At 45.8% G+C, this 22,633-nt stretch overlaps 1 protein-coding gene across 1 annotated transcript; it reads right to left on the bottom strand.

Annotated features, from left to right (window-relative positions):
• Positions 1–548: 548 nt before the first annotated feature.
• Positions 549–4,340, bottom strand: TMEM52B (transmembrane protein 52B). Its single transcript, XM_075257670.1, has 5 exons — positions 4,296–4,340; positions 3,993–4,036; positions 3,522–3,560; positions 2,680–2,849; positions 549–763 (listed from the first exon to the last, which is right to left on the bottom strand). The coding sequence occupies exons 1-5, from the start codon at positions 4,338–4,340 to the stop codon at positions 549–551; spliced, it is 513 nt and encodes a 170-aa protein (XP_075113771.1).
• Positions 4,341–22,633: the final 18,293 nt, after the last annotated feature.

Here is a 22,633-nt window from a genome sequence, read left to right as displayed (position 1 = left end):
TGACAGCAACGGACATTAAACTGTCACAGACTGATTCTGTGTCCGATCTCATTGACACTAATGTAAACAACATGGCGGCAGCAATCTTCTGTCATGTCTGTTTACCTTTGTAACAGACGATAAAGTCATGCATGTATCACAGGCCTTCATATTATGGGTCGTGTCCTATTTTTTGCCGTTTTCATGGATTCCTCCATACACTAAAATGGGAAAATGGATGCCCCATGGGTGCAAGAAGGCCATGAAAAATTTATGTCTTTCACTGCCATTTTGTGCCTTGGTTGTCTGACTGTAGCCTTACTCTTAGATTTACGAAGCTTGACAATCCCTTTAAGTGAAGATACATTTGACTAAATATAAAATCTTTGAAATCTTTTTTCATGATCTTATTGTTCATTATGAAAATATATTTAGTTGTAAAGATAGTAAAGATATATTACAAGTAGGACTAGTCATTGTCATGTCATCGCTGGTGGCGGATCTCCCCTACGTATGTCCTGTATCTGGTGACTTTGGCATGTAGCATTTCTTTCTGGTTGGTCCTTTGGTTACGGTATGGGAATTTCATTCCTTTCTTCTGGAACGGGGGCAAGAGGCGGAAGTTTGTGAGTGCTGCGGGCGACAGTGAACCTACTCATGTGCAGGGCTTCCTCATAGCATGGAGGGGTTTCTGTTCCATTAGAAGGAACCTGGGGTGGAGTACCATGGGAATGAGACACAGCAAATATCCTGCGGGCGGCCGGGCCAAACACCGACTGAAGCGCTGTTAAAAGACGAATAGAGCATCGAATCAGAAGCTTAAGAAGTCGGGTTACAATCAATATCAGCTTTATTGTGTTCCTATCTGTAATCCAATAGCAGCTCCAACTAAAATAACTGGGTATAGATTTCTCTTTAGGGCGATGAAGAAACAAAGGTAGTCATTTATAAGAAGTCTAAGCATATGAGAAAATAACTGAGTTACTGACCCATTACCGCTGCCGCCATCCTGATCGTACCTTCGCTTTATCTGTCATTACATAGCAATTCACTATCATTGCCACACTTTATTCCTGACCTGCAAGTTTAATTGATAGAAGGCTGGAGTGAGACTCTCTAAGGTTGAGGCTCTTCGCTGCAGTTTTTCCTATTGCAGATTTTGCTCGGGTTTTTGAGCCAAAGTCAGGAGTGGATTGAGCAGAAGGGAGAAGTAAAAAAACTTCTTATATATATCTCATTCCTTTTGCAGTTATCCTTGGCTGTGGCTCAAAAAACTGCAGCAAAATTTCCAACAAAAAAATCTGCATTAACGCAATGTGGGGGCTCAGGCTCCAGTCATACAGCGCTTGCAGTGTGTGTTTGCCGTATATCACAGGAAAGCTTCCGGCACCTAAGTCTTATTTATCCATAGGTCCTCATTTACTGGGCAAATTCCTTTTGTCCCCATTAGTAGGGTTGAGTGATCGGGATTGGAAAAGATCGGATTCCAATCGGCGTTTGAGTAAATTTCACTATCGCGATCGGATTTCCGATCCCGATCGTTTTTAGGGATGCAAGCATTGTGGGAAAAGCGCACAATGTTAAGAATGAATGGATGCCGCCGGCACACAGCCTGTACCAGCATCCGGCACTTAACCCCCTACTCTTCTGTTTCCTCCCTGCTATGCCGTAGTAATGAATGGATGCAGCCGGCGCGCAGGGGGTTAAGCACCGGACGCCGGCACAGGCTGTGTGCCGGCGGCATCCATTCATTCCTATACTCATCAGCTCTGCTACATCTGAGATCTACATCAGATGTAGCAGAGCTGAGTATACAATAAAGAGTCGATAGACAAGTCCACTTACCGCTGCCGCTCCCCATCACTTCTCTTCTTGCCTCTTCTCGGTCCGTGCACGCCTCTAGCTCCCAGGTTACTGTTACAGACCTAGGAAGAAGGCGGGGCTTGTGGCCACATCAAGCTCCGCCTACTCCCAGCATCAGTAACACTAGCCTGGGAGGGGGGGGGCACATACGGTGCTCTGAAGACATGCGCGGTAGAAAGAAGAGGATTGAGAACAGCGCGGATCGGTAGCGGCAGCTGGTAAGTAGACAACAGGGGGGTCTTAGGTAACCGGGGGATTTTTTAATCACTACACAGGGTGGATTCTTACAATTAAAGCGTTCAATTGTTAGATTCCATGCTGTGTAGTGAATAGGATTGTTTTTAAAATCTGATCTCCAATTAGTAAAAAAATCCCATTGACTTGCATTGGGATCGGAATTGAGACCGAGATCGGGTTCGAATGAAAAATGATCGGAAATCGGATTTCAAAATCGATCCTGAAAAGTCAAGATCGGCTCAACCCTACCCATTAGGCGTCAAGTTTCTTAAGCTATTCCATAAAGACATTTCCCACAAAACACATGTACCTTTTAAAGCAAAGTAGCCTATGAATGACAAATACCACTATAAAGCTGTAACGTACAGTGCCATACATCATAGGGATCATAGGGATCCTCCTGGTGTATGCCTCCAGTGTATACTGCAAATGCAGTGTGAATAGACCCTAATAGGTTATCAATCTGTCTTAATATGCACTGTGAATAAGAATTGTACTAGTCATATTTCTCCACTGTAGCAATCACTATGTATAAGTTCACGCACATAATCACTGTAATGGATTGATAAGAGGTTATCAGGTGTCCCGTATGTGACTCACAGGTCAGAGTACTTTGGATGGTGCTGTCATGGTCGAAGGCTATGACGGTGACTTCATACGGCTGCTCCCCTGTCCTCTCTGGGTGCTGCTGTTGTCTCAGGTACCAGCATCGTAGACAGGCACAAGTGATGCCAAACATGAGCATTAATACTCCTGCAGTGACCACAAGCCTGGGAATAGAGAAATGACTAGAGCTGACCTTGTTATTAGTTATCCTATCACATCTTTTATAGGGTTTATTGCTCCTCTGGAATATGACGACCACCACCCCCAAAATCTGGATTTTTAGAGTTGCGTTGGCAGGTGGAGATATCCATTGTATGAGTCTAATTCAGTGGAGAACTCTAGATTGTAAGAGAGCGTCCTCCTCACCTCTCGTAGTTAGACCACAGCAGACAGTTCAATGCCAACAACCCCATGGAGCCCAGAGAAGTCTTCTTTGTAACTAAACATGTTCATTGCTTTATCATTGATGAAGCGAGATATCCATGGCTGAGATATACCCTGCATTACTCCAACAGTAGCAGAGGAAGCAAGTACCGAGTCACCCTAGAGTCACCATGATGGAATGGGTCAGAGGACAAGAGGAGAGAGTGACGATGCCCAAATGTGTAGCTGATGGACTGTGCGGACTGTTTGCGGTAAATGACTTGTTCCTCCATGTTACATCACAAGTGGCAGAACACTACTAAGTAAACTGCCACGAGCATCGCCCATCTCCCCATGTCACATTCGCACCCAGACGTCCCATCCACGATTGCCATGGGCGACCAGATTAGCTTTCCTGTTAGACTGTTTGGATTAATGAGGCTGCCTATGTTTTATAGCAAATTGTCACTTACCAAATGTACCATTGGCTCATCCATTCTGTCTTTGGGCAGCTGTTTGCGAAAACAGAAGTAAAACTTCAGTTAGGAGTCAACATAGGCAAATAACCTTGTAAAAAGTATACGTGTTGGGAGTAGGAGACCCATAAATGTCAATGCCTAGCTCTGATCATAGGGAATACGAGGAGAGATTGTCCATCACTCCAAAGGTGACACATCTTTATATAAAAACATTTCTTGATGCAAAATGACGGTGTAACATCATGTGGGTTAGCAGTCCCCAAAGACATTGTGAATGAAGTCAAAGACCAGAAGAGCAGAGCCCAGGAGAGGTGAGTAACACTGTTTACTACACCCCTTCCCTGGCCATCCACTTAATATACTCTGAGGTCTACGTTGTATGTTCATGTTCTCCTTGCACATGGTAATGACATGTACCTCTGCGATCATCCCCTTGTCCCAGCCTATATAGGAGATCTTACTCACTGTTTGGAGCTTTCACAGTCCACTTCACAATGTCCCTCCGACACCTATGATATTAACCATATATATAACTTAATAAGCGCACTTAGCATGGTGGAAATATGGGTTGACTCAACAAGGGATTGTGTGATGGGTCATCAGTATCTGTAAGTGTATGACACCCGAATCCTACACAAATCCTCTGACAGTAGGGGGAGCTATTGTACTCCTTAGTAGGTCCCCTCGAATACATTGATATCTGTCATACCCATATAAATGACAATACTTTGCAATATTCTGTTTCATAATTTTGCTGTTTCTTCTTACCAGGTAGAGTCCTATGACTACAGTCAGAAAAATGTGTCCTCTCATGCTACTGCTTCACCCAGTACCTACAAAAAACATAGAAAATATATTGGGGTTGTATATGTGGACGGGTTTCTTATTGACAAGTTTTGGACTGTCCCTGTTTCCTCCAAAAAATATTGTTCCCTCGTGATATGAGACAATATTTTGTGGCAAGGCAGGGAGTCCTCATAGATGGCTAGGAGTCCAGTGTATAGGTCGGTACATCCAGCACATGTGTACCAAGTTTCCCAGCCATGGGATATCAGCTTAAGTACAGACAAGTAGAAGTTTTAGGTTCTTGAGGGAGACACGCTCTTTGCAGCCGATCCCCATTCTGGCTAATGGGTAGAAGACGTAAATGGGGTCCTGAATTTGGTCTTCTCTAATTGTTTGAACATCATTTGTAATGTTTTATGTCTACTGAGCTAAAAATGATCTACTATCCATAGGAGAACATAATACCAAGCACATCGAACAGACATGGTAGGAAAGTATCATACATCTGGATCTCCTCTTACCTCCAAATCCTTGGGTAGTCTTCTCCTTCCTTCACGTACTATCCACAGTGCAAACAATCATTGCTTCAGTGTGGAAGGCGTTCATTGTATACCCCCTCCTCCTGCCCTCCATGTGAAGCCCAAGTCATGGCCTCTTATTATTAGACATGTGGGAGGGGTTGGGACCTTAATGAACAATTTTGGAATTTCACTCTGGTTCTCTAGGTTAGGTTACACTTCATCACATTCAGTAGATTCATTGATAGCCGAGCAAATGGACACATTCTCTGAAAACCTTCCAGGTAGTTGGCGACCACTAGCACAGATTGTAATTCTTTTCCTTGCTTAGGATATTTTAATGCATGTTCTACATGGACATTCATGTAGTCAACCACCCTGAGGGTATCAGAGTAGTTGATGTCTGATAGAAATGTCCAATCTGTTAGAATTATGGCTGTTAATATTAACAGAGGACACATTAAGTGTAGCTATGTGGAACCACTGGAAATTAGAAGAACAGGAGGAAGGTGGATGAAATATCCAGAGGTCACAGGGGAACAAAGTATTAACCTGCTGTGTACAGGCTACTGGTGTATGCTAGTACTGATGTCCTAACTCCTAGTACGATAGGGTATCAACTTATCGAGCCTCTGCCAATAACTTTACCCAATATACCAGAAGAGGCTGGAAGATGACCAAAGAGGACCCCAAGGGAGCGCCAAGTTTGGCCTGAAATAAAACAGGTAGGCGAATATATTGGCGAAAGAAACCATGTGAAGTTCACCATGCTACAGTCATAATGCTTGTTATCTGCAATGTGTGTGCAGTGTATATAGAGCGCTCTGTACTGTGGCTGTTATTGGGTGGTGTTTTTTATTTTCTCTGTTTTGTTTCCCTGCAGGTCCCTGCCTGATCTGGATTTTTGGCCACTCTTACGTGTTCTTGCGTGCGACTGGACGGCTGGGAATTGGGCCTTCCTCAGGATGTGGCAGTGGTGAGATGAATTGGTGTGGGGTAGGGTATGGAGCCGGGTCCTACCAGATTTTCATTACTATGGTAGAGTGGATCGTCCTCCTGGCGTCATTGTCTTACATGTTGGGGACGATTAGGAGGTGTAATCTTCCAGGGAATTGATTCGTGACATCAAGTATGATATGTTGAGGTTGTTGGCTGAGGTTACAGAGTTTTTGTGGTCTGATTTGACATCGTGGGGCGATTGGTTTGGTGCCATGTGCAATCCGTGGGGTGTATAGAGAAGACTAGGAATAAGGTTTATAAGGTGGTGGCACATTTTGTGGTTCGGAACGGTGGCCTGGTGATGTGGCATCATGATTTAGAGTTCCTCTTCAGAGCATTTGTGGATGGATGGGGTGCATTTGAATGCCATGATGGATTTGTGGATGTTGGGTTTGAGGGATGCAGTGGTGTTGGTGTGGAGGGCTTTGCAGGCATGAGGGGTCACGCTGGCGAGTCTGTGGCGGGGGGGTGGGGGTGGGTATGGGTGAGAGGCCTAGTTGTGGTATTGGGGGTGGAGTGATAAGGCCTCAAAGATCTTCTGGTCAATAGAACAATTTAACATCTAATATTTCTAGGGTTGCCATAAGAAATTTTTGGACAAAAGGGTTTGAGGAGAATTTTGGGGTTCACCATCCACAAATCATATTACTCTGGGGTCTTATACTCTCATACTCTACATCAGAGACCAAGGTATAATAATTGGAGGCAAGTGTGTAAAAATATAACACAGCTCATACTACTCTCCTTTCCCCCCTCCAAGGGTGTGCCACGGCATCTAGTCTTCTTTCGCAGTGTGCTCTGGCCTTTTACAGCCTCCTGGAGACATCACAGGCCCCATAGGAAAGCTGAGGCCCAATTGACATCATAACACTTGCATCAGGACCTCAATAGACTTGTTCAGACCAAACAAATTTGGTCTGAACTAAAACCTGCAGGTGAATCCCATTATTATTCAGAAGCCAAATCTCGGGAGATTTATCAATGACCAAGTATAACTTGAGGGGGTGTTTACACCCAGGCCCAGGAGCCTTAGCCTAAGGGGGTCTATTTCCAATAGCATCTCCCAATATAGGAGACCAGTACTTTAAATGATATTGCTGGAGGTGCAATATACCAACAAGGGACAGAAATAGACTTGACAGACTGGTTAGAAGAACCAGATTTGTCCTGGGGAGACCCCTGGACCCAGCTCAGGTGGTGGGTGACAGAAGGATACTGTCCGTGGTGAGCTCCATGCTGGAGAATAACTCCCATCCTATGTATAAGACCGTGAAAGCACTGAGCACTACTGTCAGTGACCGACTGCTTCACCTCAAGTGAGAGAAGGAGCTATCAGAGGTCCTTCTTCCCAACCACGGTCAGACTGTATGGTCAACATCAGGCTAAGCAAAGATCACTCCGCACAGAAAACTAAATGATCCGGAAGTTTTGCTATGCCTCCTACTATCTTCTCTCCTATATATTTTTATCTTTCCATCTGAGCTTTTTGTATGTTGTTTTTCTTGTATTATCTATGCTGCTGTAACACTCTGAATTTCTCCATGGTGGGACTATTAGATTCTTATAGTTTTTTTTAATGTAGATTGTGAGCCCCACAATGTACATTTTCCCCTACCAGTATGTCTTTGGAATATGGGAAGGAAATCCATGCAAACACGGGGAGAACATACAGCATCCTTGCAGATGGTTTTTTGCCCTTGGTGGGATTTGAACACCAGGACTCCAGTGCTGCAAGGCTGAAGTGCTAATCACTGAGCCATCGTGAGCCCCCTATCTTATCGTATAGTTGTTGGACCTGGTACAGATGTTGCACAGGGGCCAGGAACTTCATGTTACATCTCCGATTTGAAACGTCCTCGGGAGGTAGCACCAGCCATATTGCCCTGATGACGACCTTGTGTGTTGGTGTGAAAGTGCGCATGGAAATGATTATTTATCTTTGCTTATGATGTGCCGAGAACAGAAACTGAGCATGTAAATGTGTCCTATTCAGTTACAGTGATGGACTTTTACTAACAAACCTTCTGCATCCTACAAAACAATAACCCTACATAAACAGAAGTGTAGAGTAGCACCTTTAGTACACAGCATTAGTCACTGACTAGTCACACTTTTCCACAATGACATATTACAGGCAAAATATTAATTCTACTCATTTCCCCCACTATATAATCTGCGTGCTGCGCTCCATGTGCCCAGAGTGTAGAGGGTTAAGGTATTTGGATACACACCTGAGGTCATGGCACGAGATTACTTGTTGTTTTATGGCAGACATTGTACCTCCTAATGGAACCATTCGCTGCCAAATATCCAATCTATGTCCACAAGGGGGTCATTCAAAAACACGAGCACTGACAGGCCGCTCTGAAACCAAAACTGAGCGGACCTGTCCTGGGCTGGTTTAGACCTTTGCGTCTCAGCACAGGCAGCGATAATAAGACGCCATCACTAGAGATGAGCGAGTAGTATTCGATCAAATACCTCGCTCCCATAGGAATGCGTTTAAGTGGCCAAACATAAGGGGTTAAGCGCATGGAATATTCGATGCTCTTAACCCCTCGGTGATTGGCCGGTTACACGCATTCCTATGGGAGCAAGGTATTCGATCAAATACAACTCGCTCATCTCTAGTCATCACGCCTCCTGTGCTGAGACGCAGACGTCGTATTGGCAGGTGAATGAGGAGGAGGCGGCAGCTCCATCTCCGTCAAGGGATCGCAGGTAGGTGAGAATACCTTTTTTTTGTTTGTCCGTTTTTTTAATAGGCCACTACCTGCTGGAGAAACCACAGTAGGTAGTAGCCTATTTTCCTACCTCCCCATTCCTGCTCATGGCCGCCCCCCCTTTACTTTCCCTTCTGCTATAGGACGCAGAAGAGTGGAGCAGAAGTGGCTGTGAGCAGGCCCAGGCCCACAAACTAACTAACTCACCTCTCCTGGATCCAGTGTTACTCCTTGTAGGCTTCGGGCCTTTGGGGTAATGTCCCAGACGTCACATGGACGGTCCACGTGACTTCTGGGACATGACTATAAAGGCCCGAAGCCTGGAGAATGGGTGGAAATCTCCAGTACAGAGGAAATTGACGCAAACACGGGGAGGACGTACAAACTCCTTGCAGATGTTGTCCTTGGTTGGATTCAAACTCAGTACTCCAGCGCTGCAAGGCTGCACTGCGAACCAGTAAGCCACTTTGATGCCCGGTTACCAAATGGAAGATCTCTGTCAGTATGTGTGAAATCCATAAGGATTAGATAGTGTATATTATTTTACTTCTAAATGAGACTATTGTGAATACAACAGAAAACACCGGTCACTGTCTTTCCATCATGTAGTCTTCTATATACTGTATGCAAAGAGTCAGTGATATCTTAACTTCACGCTTGTATTTGTTTACCATTTGCATGGCCGATAATCCTCACAGGCATGTAATACAATCGCATTGCGGAGAGTATAAAGCTTCTGCAAATGTTTACTGTAGATGCAGAAAAAGCGTATAAAACTAAGAGGAGGAGAAAACCTGGAACCCAAACAGAAATTCTAGGACCTAGATAGAGGTGGAAAGGACAGTATATAAGTATATACATACAAGACAAAGGCTATAGAAAATGAAGACCGTCTACAATGCAACTAATGAAACAAATCGGGTAAATGATACGTGGACTCAAGGTTGGACTTTAGCAACCTCCGTAACATCATACCAAGTGGTGTCCTTGGGCATCGTGGTGCTGGAGACCATCATTGGCACCTTCATGAATGGTCTTATGGTGGCTGTAAACCTGATCAGCCTCCTGACTCACAGAAAACTGAGCGCTTGTGATTCAATACTGACTTGCCTTGGGTTGTCGAGATTCACTTTCATGTGGTTGGTCTTAGTCGTGTACTTTGTTAGTTACTTACTGCCTAATGTTACCGATATGGGAAGTGACTTGCAGTATGCTTGGTTGTTTCTTAATGACTTAACCCTTTGGTTTGCCACGTGGCTGTGTACTTTTTATTGCGTGCGGATTGTCAACATCCAAAGAAACCTTTTCACTGCGTTCAAGACCCATTTTGACCATATGGTCCCTTTCCTCCTATTAGGGAGTGTAGCCATATCTGCCTCTTGTAGTAACTCCGCTACGTACAATGGTGTCAGCCACACACTCAACATGAGCAGATTTGACGACAACAACAAAAAATCACCTCCATTTTCTGCTATGGGAAAAGACTTTGCAACCTTCATGACCCTCTCGGTGGCGGGATCCATTCCACCTTTTTTCCTGTTTTGTGTTTCCGCTGGCCTGGTAGTTTACTCTCTTCTAAGTCACATGAAAAGAATGAAAGGACAAGAACGGACAGGGTTCAGGGAGCCATCCTTACGTGCCCATTGGCGAGCAGTTAGAATGATGGCCCTCTTCTTCATCTTTTTTTTGCTATACATGGTGGCTTTCAACCTATATGGATCAGGAAAGGTAGAAGGTGGTATAGTAAGCTGTGTCACTGCTTTTCTCATTGGTGCATACCCTGCGTTACATTCTGTTCTGCTTGTCATTGGGAACCACAATCTAAAGCACAGCTTATTGTGGATTCTACAGAAAGGACATTGCCAAAAAGAGGTGATTCAGACGATCAGTGACTAAGGGTATGTTCACTTGAAGCAGATTTTGATAGGCTCCTCTGACACAGCCTGAGTTGTATAGTCCATCTAAAATCAGACTTTTTGTCCAGCAAAATGAGGAGCATGGCAAATAACCAATGGACTCCACTCTAGTCAATGGAGTCCATTGGGATGTTAGTGTCCATCATAAGATGGATCTATCTTTAGTGCTTAGTCTGTATTTCTGTTTCTATGATGTAACAGAGGAATGGATAATAGTAATGTGTCCTGTATTATGCTGAGTTCACACAGAGTTTTTTGGAGTGGATTTTGACGCAGAATCCAACTCCAAAAAAGCTAGCGTTTTTTTCCCGCTTGCAGAAAAAAGAAGCAAGCTGCTCTATCAGTCTCACGCTGCAGCGTCCGTGGCGCGAGACTCTCTCCTGAGTAAGCCCATTCATTTGAGCCTAATCTGGAACAGAATGCTGTGACTGGATGCCAGTGCAATATATATATATATATATATATATATATATATATATATATATATTTATATAAATAAAATCTTTTCAATAGTTTTCCTTATTGACTATATGGGTCTTATTGACCATTTATATGGGTAAATCCTTGGTATGTAAACTGGAAATCCTACTTTTTATATTGGGTGCACTTGGTCTTTCATGGTAGTAATGTTTTTGGACGTGTTCCTCACCATGTAGCTGTAGGTAAAAAAAATAAATTCTGAATTCTTACAAGAGATTAGTTTTGGGTTTGGACGAGTCAGTCATCAGAGTTGATCCATCAGCTGTCAATCCATGTGTTCATATAGAAGTTGTCATAATAAAGGAATGGCACCAGACCTGGAGTGGATCTCCATATAGTTTCTCCATATAATTATACCAATAGTGTAGCTGGGTCTTAGATGGTCTTGTCACTACATATGGAAAACTTACCGTATTTAGACCTGACGTACTCGTGTACCCTGATAGATTGTATATGTCAACCATGTGTAACTCCTTATGTCCCATTCACACAAACATCCTAATATATATTATATCACAGTAGTAGAGATGCAGCTCCTTGTAATAAAGCATACCCCAACGCTTTATGGTTGGGTATTATTTGTGAACATATTCCCAGAGAATTCTGGATATATCAGCAAATATTATATAATGCTAAACCTTTGACATTTCCTATCCTGTCCTATACAGCACTTCTTCCGTTATGTTATACAATGATTTTCTATAAATATTATTATAAAGCTATTATGACTTATTAGTCTTTTATTAATTTTTCACTGTTGTGTATTTCGTGTATATATTATAATAAACTTATTCCCAAACCTTGTCCAAAATCCAGAGATCTATTACTTACAACTCATTTGCGTTGGATTTCCACTTCAGCTCCTCCACATTTGCCATTATTCAGACCCCATCATCACTTTCGGCTTTCTAGTGACCTTTCAAGGACCTCCCACCTGCGTGTTAATACAAAAGTACATAATTCATACAGCTCATAACAATAAAATCACAATAATAATAGGGAGGGAGCCTTGTGCTGCTGTTATGTCTAAGGGAAAACAGATTATTTCATAATCTAAGCTTCGCCGTCGTCATACCAGCAGCACAAGTGGGGAGATGGCAAGTAATCCCTCCTTAGGGAGGGTTTTCTCGGCGCATAGAGGTCAGGACCGCCCGCCCGAAAGCCGTAGCATCGGAAGCCCGGGAGTTTAGGTGATAGTGCCTTACAAAGGTGAGAGGTGAGGACCAGGAGGTGGCCACGCAGATGTGTTCTAGTGGAACCGCCGACCTCTCTGCCCAGGAAGATGAAACCGCTCTGGTCGAATGAGCAGTTAGGCAAGCTGGAGGAGAAAGGCCCCGGGATGAAAAAAGCTGTCTTCATGGCCTCTCTTACCCAGCGGGATATAGAGGCCTTTGAGGCCTTCTGACCTCTAAATATCCCAGCTAAAGTACTCAGGAGGTGCTCTGACCTCCTAATAGACAGGGTCAGGTCTAGGTAAATCTGGAGGCATCTGCCTAAATCCAAGGAATGTAGCCTAACCTCCTCGGGGGAGGTAGGCCCCGGCACGAAGGTTGGTAAGGAGATCAGTTGATTTAAGTTTGCCAGGGAAGGCACCTTTGGCGTAAACCCTGGCAGAAAACGCAGCTGAACCCTGTCACTAAAGAAAGAGATGTAAGGCTCTTCAGAAGTCAGGGCTTGAATTTCTCCAACCCTCTTGGCCGAGGTGATGGCCAGCAAAAAGGTCACTTTAAAGGTTACCAACCTCATGTCCACTTCTTCCAGCGGCTCGAACGGAGGGTCACACAAAGCCACCAAAACAATCCCAAGATCCCATTGTGGGATGGGAGCTGATACCGAAGGTCTAATTCTCGTTGCCCCCTAAGGAAGCCTTTCACTAAGGGGTGTTGAGATAAACGCCTCCTCAGATAGGCAGACAAAGCGGCTACCTGTACCTTTAAGGTTGCTGGAGATAGCCCTTTGTCTAGGCTGTCCTGGAGGAACTCCAGTACTGATTCCACAGAGGGGTCGGACACTCCTATCCCGCGATCCGATCCCCAGGTTTTGAAGATGTTCCAGATTCTGAGGTACTTCCTATTTGTGGATTCCGCTCTGGCGCAGGAGATAGTTCTCAGGACGGCCTATGACAGTCCATTATGGACTTAATAGGGACTGGTCAACCTCCAGGCTGTCAGGTTGAATCTCCTCAGATCCTGGCATCTCTGGCCTCCTTGAGTTACCAGGTCTAGGAGAGGGGGAAGCCTCCAATACACAACGCGACTCATGCCTTTGAGCTAGGCGAACCAAGTCCTCTTGGGCCAGAATGAAATTATGGCAATCGCCTGGACTTGGTCCTGTCTTATTTTCATCAATACTCTGGGTATGATGGGTATATGTAAACCAGCCTGAACCTCCATGGGATGGACAGGGCATCCACTACCAAGGGATCGTTCTCCTGGTACAGGGAGCAGAACTTCTCCACTTTGGCGTTGCCGGGTTGCCATGAGGTCGATGTCTGGAAGACCCCATTTCTGGACAATTTGTTGGAACACCTCTGGATTCTCCTGATATGGTAATACCTCGACTCAACCAATCCGCCACTATGTTCAGGGAGCCCTTGATGTGAACAGCAGATAAATGGGTCAGAGTCTTATCTGCCCAGATTCGTTTCTTTCAGGAGAGCTTTGGACCTGGTTCCTTCCTGTTTGTTCAGGAACAACACTGTGGTCATGTTGTCCAACCGGCCTCTGACAACCTTCCCCTTGAGATATGGGGTGAAGTGCAGCAATGCCAGGTATACCACCTTGAGTTACCTCTGGTTGGAAGATCCTACTTCCAGGCTGCTCCAACGACCTTACACAGTCTTCTCGTCCACATGGGCTCCCCATCCCGACTGGGATGCATCTGTTGTCAACAGAGTCCAAACTGTTTGGACTAAGGACCCTCCGTCTTTCAGGAGTATGCACCTTCTGAGGGAAAGACAGGTACTGGGAGAAAGGTAGATCCTCTTGTGGAGTCCTCCTAGAGGCTTGTTCCAGGTCTTCAATACTTCCGTCTGGAGTGGATGGGAATGCCATAAAGCCTAAGGGATCACCCTGGCTGATGATGACATTAGACCTAGGACTCTCCTGGCGGTTCTGATGGATACATGCCGCGTTTTGTATAGAAAATGGGCAGCCGCCTCTATTCTCAGCCTCCTTGGGGCAGATAATGAGATCTGCAGAGCCACTGAGTCCAACCCTAGAACCTTCCTCTGAGTGGATGGTACTACTTCGTGTTTCTCCTAAATGATTAGCCAGCCTCGCCTCTGAAGGAAGGAGATGGCTATCTGTGGATGTTATTGGAGGACTGGAGCTGACTGAGCTTTTATGAGCCAGTTGTCAAAATAGGGAACTACGAACAGACCTTGAAGTCTGAGGGCGGCAGCGACGGGAGCCACCACCTTGGTGAAGGTGTGAGCAGTGGAAGAGGTGCCAAAGGGTAGGTCGGCAAACTGGTAATGCTTCTGTGACCAGAAACTTGGATGGCGATCCTGAGGTATTTTCTGTGTGGCCGAAAGATGAGTACATGCAAGTATGAACATTCCCCAGTCTCCGAATCCTACTGAAGGAGGAACTCTCTCCAGGGCTCCTTTCTGGATAGTGGAGGAAGGAGCTCTCCAGGATGGAATGGCGAGCAACAGGCAGAGAATGAGTTCCGACAAGTAGGTTGATCAGAAGATGGGAAAACTCGACAACGTAGCCACGTTCTACTACTTGCACAAGGGTCTTGAATAAGAGCACGCCACACAGTCAGGAAATGGGAGAGATGACCCCCAACAGGGACTCCGGTCACAGGGAGTGAGACCCCATCAAAAAATTTGATATCTTCCTTGGATCCTCCTAAGGGCGTCCACGTCCAGGCCTCTCGGGCAAAATTTTGTGCGCCTCTGTGACTGGGATCTGGGGCCAGTAGATCCACGCCCTCTACCAGAGACCTCCTGTATGCCTCTGGAGGCTTGGGACCCTTAATGTCCGCGAGACCCTCCATCAAATCGTCCAGTCCGCGTCCAAGAATCTTCCCAGCTCAAACGGTAGCACGCATAGCATACATTTTGATGAGGTGACAGCCCTCCAGGGATTAAGTCAGAGAGGTCTTGGGCCATGTTCTTAGAGGCTATTTCCAATTGTTGACAGGAGGCTTCGCCCATGAAGTCAGCAGCCATAAACAGGGAGGACATTGAGGACAGTATGTCGTCCCTAGGGACCCCGGAATCAATAACCCGTTCTAGCTGGGCAAGACAGGGAACATAAGCTATCTGCTACAGTAGTTAGAGGCTATGGCCAGGCTGTGAAGTCATTGAAGATTGACTACTTTGGAGGCCGACAGCGTAGGAGAAGGGAGATAGGTGAGTAACAGAGGTTTTTTTATGTTTTTCTCTCCCTGGGTCTCCAATTATTATACTCTGGGGTCTGAAAAGACCCCAGAGTATAATAATTGTTTATGGGTGTCCACAGTGGGACATAATACTGTGTGCAGGAGCCACTATGGAGGATAATACTGTGTGCAGGGGCCACTATGGGGGATAATACTGTGTGCAGGGGCCACTATGGGGGATAATTCTGTGTGCAGGGGCCACTATGGGGGATAATACTGTGTGCAGGAGCCACTATGGGGGATAATACTGTGTGCAGGGGCCACTATGGGGGATAATACTGTGTGAAGGGGCCACTATGGGGCATAATAGAGCGCACAGGAATGCGTAGGAGAGGGTCGGTCGAGGGCTTCTGCGTCGGGGGTGGGGGAACCCATGTCAAAAGTTAGCCTCGGGGACTCGCCATTCCTAGTTATGCCACTGGGTGGGGGGCTGAGAGTTGGTTAGGATATCTGTAAGGCCCCTTGCAGATTATGTAGTGTGGGTCTGTGTGCTATCTGGGTTTTTCATGGATAGCACACTGATCCATTCATTTCATGAATTACATGAGCCCGTGTGTGGGCCGCAAAACTCAGGACATACTCAGCCTATTCTTATCCAGACCTGGCCAGTCCTGCCATTCTTCCAAGAATCCTATTCATTGAATGAATAAGGCTAGGTAAGCACAGCCGACACATGGATGAATAAGTGTTCTATTTTTAGTTTTTTTTTATTTTTAAAGTTTTTTTTAGTTTAAGATTTTTTTTTTGTTGTTTGTTTGTATTTTTTTTTTCCTTCACATTCCCCAGCCTAATAAGAAAAAAACGTATCCCTAACAGGTCTTATAGTTACATATGTAGAACCTTGTTAACAGTTCATAAACAAGACATAACGTGTCACCAGATGCCATTGGTACCGCCACTGCAGTGGGCATGTGTCAGTTGTTCGCCAGAAAACACATTTGTTACTTCTCCACTCCATCAAAAGGGAACAAGGAATAATGGGAATAAAATAAAGGTCTAGTGCTGGGAAGGATCTCGACTTACCAGACCGCTTGGCTCGGATACGATCACCTTTCTTACCTTACGGGAAATAAAATGGGGATAAAAGAGAAGAAAAGATATAATAGCAAACAAAGTTATGGTTTGGTTTCGCTGGGGCCTCACTCCTCAGGCCTCAGAGCACTTTCTTAATTCAGTCCAAAAAGCATGTCTCCTCATGTGCGGTCCCAGAGTCAGGGCTCTCCTTGCTGCCTCTTTGCAGAGTATAACACTGTGAAATCTAATAACAGAGAAATAAGTATAAGTAACAACAAAAGCAATCCAATGAAATGATGTGAAAGGAGGGCAGTGTCCAAAAGGAAGAGGACCATTCAGCACCTGGTGTATATCCCCTGACTAAGCCCACGTCCCCTTCCAACCAATACCACCAGGAGAGGGACAGTTGGAGATTAACCCCTAAACCAGGGCCTCCAGGATTATACACGCTTTTGGTCTTCATTGAGTGGATGTTTGGCATATAAGTTAAAACATAAAAACAACTAACATTGGATTCCATGGCAGAGATTAGAACTTAGGGTCCCTAATGTTATACCTGTAACAGCACCCCCAACTACCATTTATAATACTAGTATCTTTGTATGTGGCAGAGGGGTCTGTAAACCCACTCAGCCTCAGGGAGCAGGGTTCCTATGCACAATCTATGGGTACATACGCCCTTGGATTTATCCATAGATTCCTCTTCATGTATATTGTAAGTCAGTATTAGACCTGGGTCATACCCATCATTCAGTGAGCAGTATTCCTTGGATGAGGACATCTAGATCTGTTATTTCACCTCATCTATACGACAAATATAAGCGAACCTCTGAAGTGGCCGGGAAAGACTCTTCTCTCCAGATTGCAATAATCCTATTATGTCTCAGGGCATTTCTTTGTTATATTGATTTTCTGTGCAAACAGCCAAGAATGATGATATAAGATACCGGAATATTGCTGTATACTGTAAGGATCCTTCACAGAAGTGCAATATGTTATGGAGCTATGGAAGGACTGGGGAAGAAATAAACTTGTTAGTTTGCTTATCGACAGTTTTAGATTTTTACTACAAATTGAAACAAAATGCATCTTTATTAGAGATGAGCGAACACTAAAATGTTCGAGGTTCGAAATTCGATTCGAACAGCCGCTCACTGTTCGAGTGTTCGAATGGGTTTCGAACCCCATTATAGTCTATGGGGAACATAAACTCGTTAAGGGGGAAACCCAAATTCGTGTCTGGAGGGTCACCAAGTCCACTATGACACCCCAGGAAATGATACCAACACCCTGGAATGACACTGGGACAGCAGGGGAAGCATGTCTGGGGGCATAAAAGTCACTTTATTTCATGGAAATCCCTGTCAGTTTGCGATTTTCGCAAGCTAACTTTTCCCCATAGAAATGCATTGGCCAGTGCTGATTGGCCAGAGTACGGAACTCGACCAATCAGCGCTGGCTCTGCTGGAGGAGGCGGAGTCTAAGATAGCTCCACACCAGTCTCCATTCAGGTCCGACCTTAGACTCCGCCTCCTCCGGCAGAGCCAGCGCTGATTGGCCGAAGGCTGGCCAATGCATTCCTATGCGAATGCAGACTTAGCAGTGCTGAGTCAGTTTTGCTCAACTACACATCTGATGCACACTCGGCACTGCTACATCAGATTGCTACATCTGATGTAGCAGAGCCGAGGGTGCACTAGAACCCCTGTGCAAACTCAGTTCACGCTAATAGAATGCATTGGCCAGCGCTGATTGGCCAATGCATTCTATTAGCCCGATGAAGTAGAGCTGAATGTGTGTGCTAAGCACACACATTCAGCACTGCTTCATCAAGCCAATACAATGCATTAGCCAGTGCTGATTGGCCAGAGTACGGAATTCGGCCAATCAGCGCTGGCTCTGCTGGAGGAGGCGGAGTCTAAGATCGCTCCACACCAGTCTCCATTCAGGTCCGACCTTAGACTCCGCCTCCTCCGGCAGAGCCAGCGCTGATTGGCCGAAGGCTGGCCAATGCATTCCTATGCGAATGCAGACTTAGCAGTGCTGAGTCAGTTTTGCTCAACTACACATCTGATGCACACTCGGCACTGCTACATCAGATGTAGCAATCTGATGTAGCAGAGCCGAGGGTGCACTAGAACCCCTGTGCAAACTCAGTTCACGCTAATAGAATGCATTGGCCAGCGCTGATTGGCCAATGCATTCTATTAGCCCGATGAAGTAGAGCTGAATGTGTGTGCTAAGCACACACATTCAGCACTGCTTCATCAAGCCAATACAATGCATTAGCCAGTGCTGATTGGCCAGAGTACGGAATTCGGCCAATCAGCGCTGGCTCTGCTGGAGGAGGCGGAGTCTAAGGTCGGACCTGAATGGAGACTGGTGTGGAGCGATCTTAGACTCCGCCTCCTCCAGCAGAGCCAGCGCTGATTGGCCGAATTCCGTACTCTGGCCAATCAGCACTGGCTAATGCATTGTATTGGCGTGATGAAGCAGTGCTGAATGTGTGTGCTTAGCACACACATTCAGCTCTACTTCATCGGGCTAATAGAATGCATTGGCCAGCGCTGATTGGCCGAATTCCGTACTCTGGCCAATCAGTGCTGGCCAATGCATTCTATTAGCTTGATGAAGCAGAGTGTGCACAAGGGTTCAAGCGCACCCTCGGCTCTGATGTAGCAGAGCCGAGGCTGCACAAGGGTTCAAGCGCACCCTCGGCTCTGATGTAGGAGAGCCGAGGGTGCGCTTGAACCCTTGTGCAGCCTCGGCTCTGCTACATCAGAGCCGAGGGTGCGCTTGAACCCTTGTGCACACTCTGCTTCATCAAGCTAATAGAATGCATTGGCCAGCGCTGATTGGCCAGAGTACGGAACTCGACCAATCAGCGCTGGCTCTGCTGGAGGAGGCGGAGTCTAAGATCGCTCCACACCAGTCTCTATTCAGGTCCGACCTTAGACTCCGCCTCCTCCAGCAGAGCCAGCGCTGATTGGCCGAATTCCGTACTCTGGCCAATCAGCACTGGCTAATGCATTGTATTGGCTTGATGAAGCAGTGCTGAATGTGTGTGCTTGGATGGATGTTGTTGTTTGGTGTGACCGGCGCTGGTTCCGTTGGATCCCTTCAGCGCTGGCCAATGCATTCTATTAGTGTGAACTGAGTTTGCACAGGGGTTCTAGTGCACCCTCGGCTCTGCTACATCAGATTGCTACATCTGATGTAGCAGTGCCGAGTGTGCATCAGATGTGTAGTTGAGCAAAACTGACTCAGCACTGCTAAGTCTCTGCATTCGCATAGGAATGCATTGGCCAGCCTTCGGCCAATCAGCGCTGGCTCTGCCGGAGGAGGCGGAGTCTAAGGTCGGACCTGAATGGAGACTGGTGTGGAGCGATCTTAGACTCCGCCTCCTCCAGCAGAGCCAGCGCTGATTGGTCGAGTTCCGTACTCTGGCCAATCAGCGCTGGCCAATGCATTCTATTAGCCCGATGAAGTAGAGCTGAATGTGTGTGCTTAGCACACACATTCAGCTCTACTTCATCAGGCTAATAGAATACATTGGCCAATCAGCGCTGGCCAATGCATTCTATTAGCTTGATGAAGCAGAGTGTGCACAAGGGTTCAAGCGCACCCTCGGCTCTGATGTAGCAGAGCTGAGGGTGCACAAGGGTTCAAGTGCACCCTCGGCTCTCCTACATCAGAGCTGAGGGTGCGCTTGAACCCTTGTGCAGCCTCGGCTCTGCTACATCAGAGCCGAGGGTGCGCTTGAACCCTTGTGCACACTCTGCTTCATCAAGCTAATAGAATGCATTGGCCAGCGCTGATTGGCCAGAGTACGGAATTCGGCCAATCAGCGCTGGCCAATGCATCCCTATGGGAAAAAGTTTATCTCACAAAAATCACAATTACACACCCGATAGAGCCCCAAAAAGTTATTTTTAATAACATTCCCCCCTAAATAAAGGTTATCCCTAGCTATCCCTGCCTGTACAGCTATCCCTGTCTCATAGTCACAAAGTTCACATTCTCATATGACCCGGATTTGAAATCCACTATTCGTCTAAAATGGAGGTCACCTGATTTCGGCAGCCAATGACTTTTTCCAATTTTTTTCAATGCCCCCAGTGTCGTAGTTCCTGTCCCACCTCCCCTGCGCTGTTATTGGTGCAAAAAAGGCGCCAGGGAAGGTGGGAGGGGAATCGAATTTTGGCGCACTTTACCACGTGGTGTTCGATTCGATTCGAACATGGCGAACACCCTGATATCCGATCGAACATGTGTTCGATAGAACACTGTTCGCTCATCTCTAATCTTTATGTATGGTTTCATATTATGTTCAGCATGTTCTATACAATATGGCAGGGTGATGCAACAATTTGTGTTTTAGGTCTTTGGCCAGAGTCAGCCTCTGGTTGCCTTTGTAGTACAATAGTATTGATGCCTCCACCATAGTATACTTTGGGCATGGTCTTCTACCGTATACTGCCCAAATAATATTGTTTCACAGTTGCCTAAATAACATTGCACCATATTGTCCTCAGGACACCAGACCATGGAGGTAAGGGGTGCAGAGGTAGCAGCTGCAACCAAGCTCTGGATCTTGGAGCAAAAGGTCCCCCTGCCATATTAAATAAACCAACACTAGGTTCACACCTGCATTTGAGTTTTCATTCTTTGGGTCCGAAAAATGGAAAACCAATACACTTAAAAAGCAGTTATAGACTATAATGGGTTCTGCCAGGTTTCTGCCCGAAAAATGCAGACATAAAAGTACTACTTGCATTTTTCTGTTTTTTTTTCAAGCGGATTCGGAGATGGAATCCCTGAACGAAATGCAGGTGCAGGTGTGAACCCGGCCTAAGACCGTAAAAGACACCAGGCAGGTAGCAGACTTTTAGGGTATCTTTTAAATCGCTGAAGAACTGACATGAACAATTGATTGAATCTATATGTATCCGCCATGGGACCTGGACGACGGAGACCCCGGACGCTAAAACTGCGGTTACCTACGGACACACGCTGTCTGTTTATAGTGACCATGTGATGTAATGTAATTACAGTGTTGTCACATAGACGTGTATAGGACGAGGGTGTAGTTACATTAATGGCCACTAGGAGATTAACGGCCTTTCTATAGTCCACCTCAGACAGCAAAGAGGCTAGGTTCACCCCTGACTGGACTGTCCCTTGTTCTATGGAGACGTGCCCAAGTTTGTGGGGGAACACCAAGTGGAGAGTCTCAAACCTGATCTCTGGAAGCCAAAGACAATACATAAGCTCATCCGAGCTAAGGATTTGTTGGAGTCTGATCCAGGACTCACAGTGAACTCTATTAAGAACGGCCGGCAACGGGACTATTCTATCATGGGTACCAGAAGGGATCCAACGGAACCAGAGCCAGTCACACCAAATGATGTAGTAAACAGATATACTTCATTGAATCTTCACAAACCCACTTTACACCACGTTACACAAGTTACTCTCCTTTATCTAGTGTACAAAAATGGATGGATGTTGTTGTTTGGTGTGACCGGCGCTGGTTCCGTTGGATCCCTTCAGGTACTTTGTGCTGTTTGGATCTGATCCTTTTACAGTACTCTATTGACATCCCCACCATCATCCTACCAGTCATTGGTGATAAGGCTACTGTGGATGTTGTGACTTCCTCATTGTTATTACTCTTTGTCCGTTTTTTATAACGGTAACACACAGGGCGTTACTCGGCGCCTGTTTTTGGTTATTCCTGATTGTTAATGAAGGAAATTTCAATCATCATTTTCTACTAATATCTTATTTGCATGTTCCCAGACTCCTTAGCAGGGTGTTCATAGTCTAATAACTCCCTTTACTGTCTCTCCCTATAGGACTTCTCTTGACCAAAAACTTATTGAGTCTTCCATTTTTCACAGTCAAGAAACGGACATGGCCATGTGAATAAGGCCCTAATGAATGGTGGGCTGCGACAACGGCTCAGTAATCCCCCTGGTAAAGAGGCTGCTAATAGCTGTGTATAAGGCGAGGGCCACAGGGCCACTAGGCCCACTTTTCATACGACCAAAGATTGCCAGGGTGCCTTGTGATTCCTTCACTAATATAAGGGGTGCCACATTGTAACCCCAGGGGCACTGCAACTGCTAAGCACAAAAAGAAGGAACACTGATGGATATTTTAGTAGTTCTAGCATCTCGATTCACTTACATTAGTAAAGACGTTGCAGAGCAATATGTCACTTTATTGTCACACAACAGGAGTTGTGGCCAGAGTTGCCGTGTATCCTTCACCTA

This window comes from Leptodactylus fuscus, chromosome 10 (assembly GCF_031893055.1).
Source record: "Leptodactylus fuscus isolate aLepFus1 chromosome 10, aLepFus1.hap2, whole genome shotgun sequence".
Taxonomy (NCBI): Eukaryota; Metazoa; Chordata; class Amphibia; order Anura; family Leptodactylidae; genus Leptodactylus; species Leptodactylus fuscus.
This window is presented reverse-complemented; position numbering and strand designations above follow the sequence as displayed.

Bases quoted from the DNA above. Each gene is read 5' to 3' on its own strand.
- TMEM52B (XM_075257670.1), bottom strand. From the start codon at position 4,340: ATGAGAGGACACATTTTTCTGACTGTAGTCATAGGACTCTACCTG. The intron at 4,037-4,295 runs GTAAGAAGAAAC...TTAATATCATAG, and splicing joins TAGTCATAGGACTCTACCTG to GTGTCGGAGGGACATTGTGA. The intron at 2,850-3,521 runs GTAAGTGACAAT...CTCTATTCCCAG, and splicing joins ATGAGCCAATGGTACATTTG to GCTTGTGGTCACTGCAGGAG.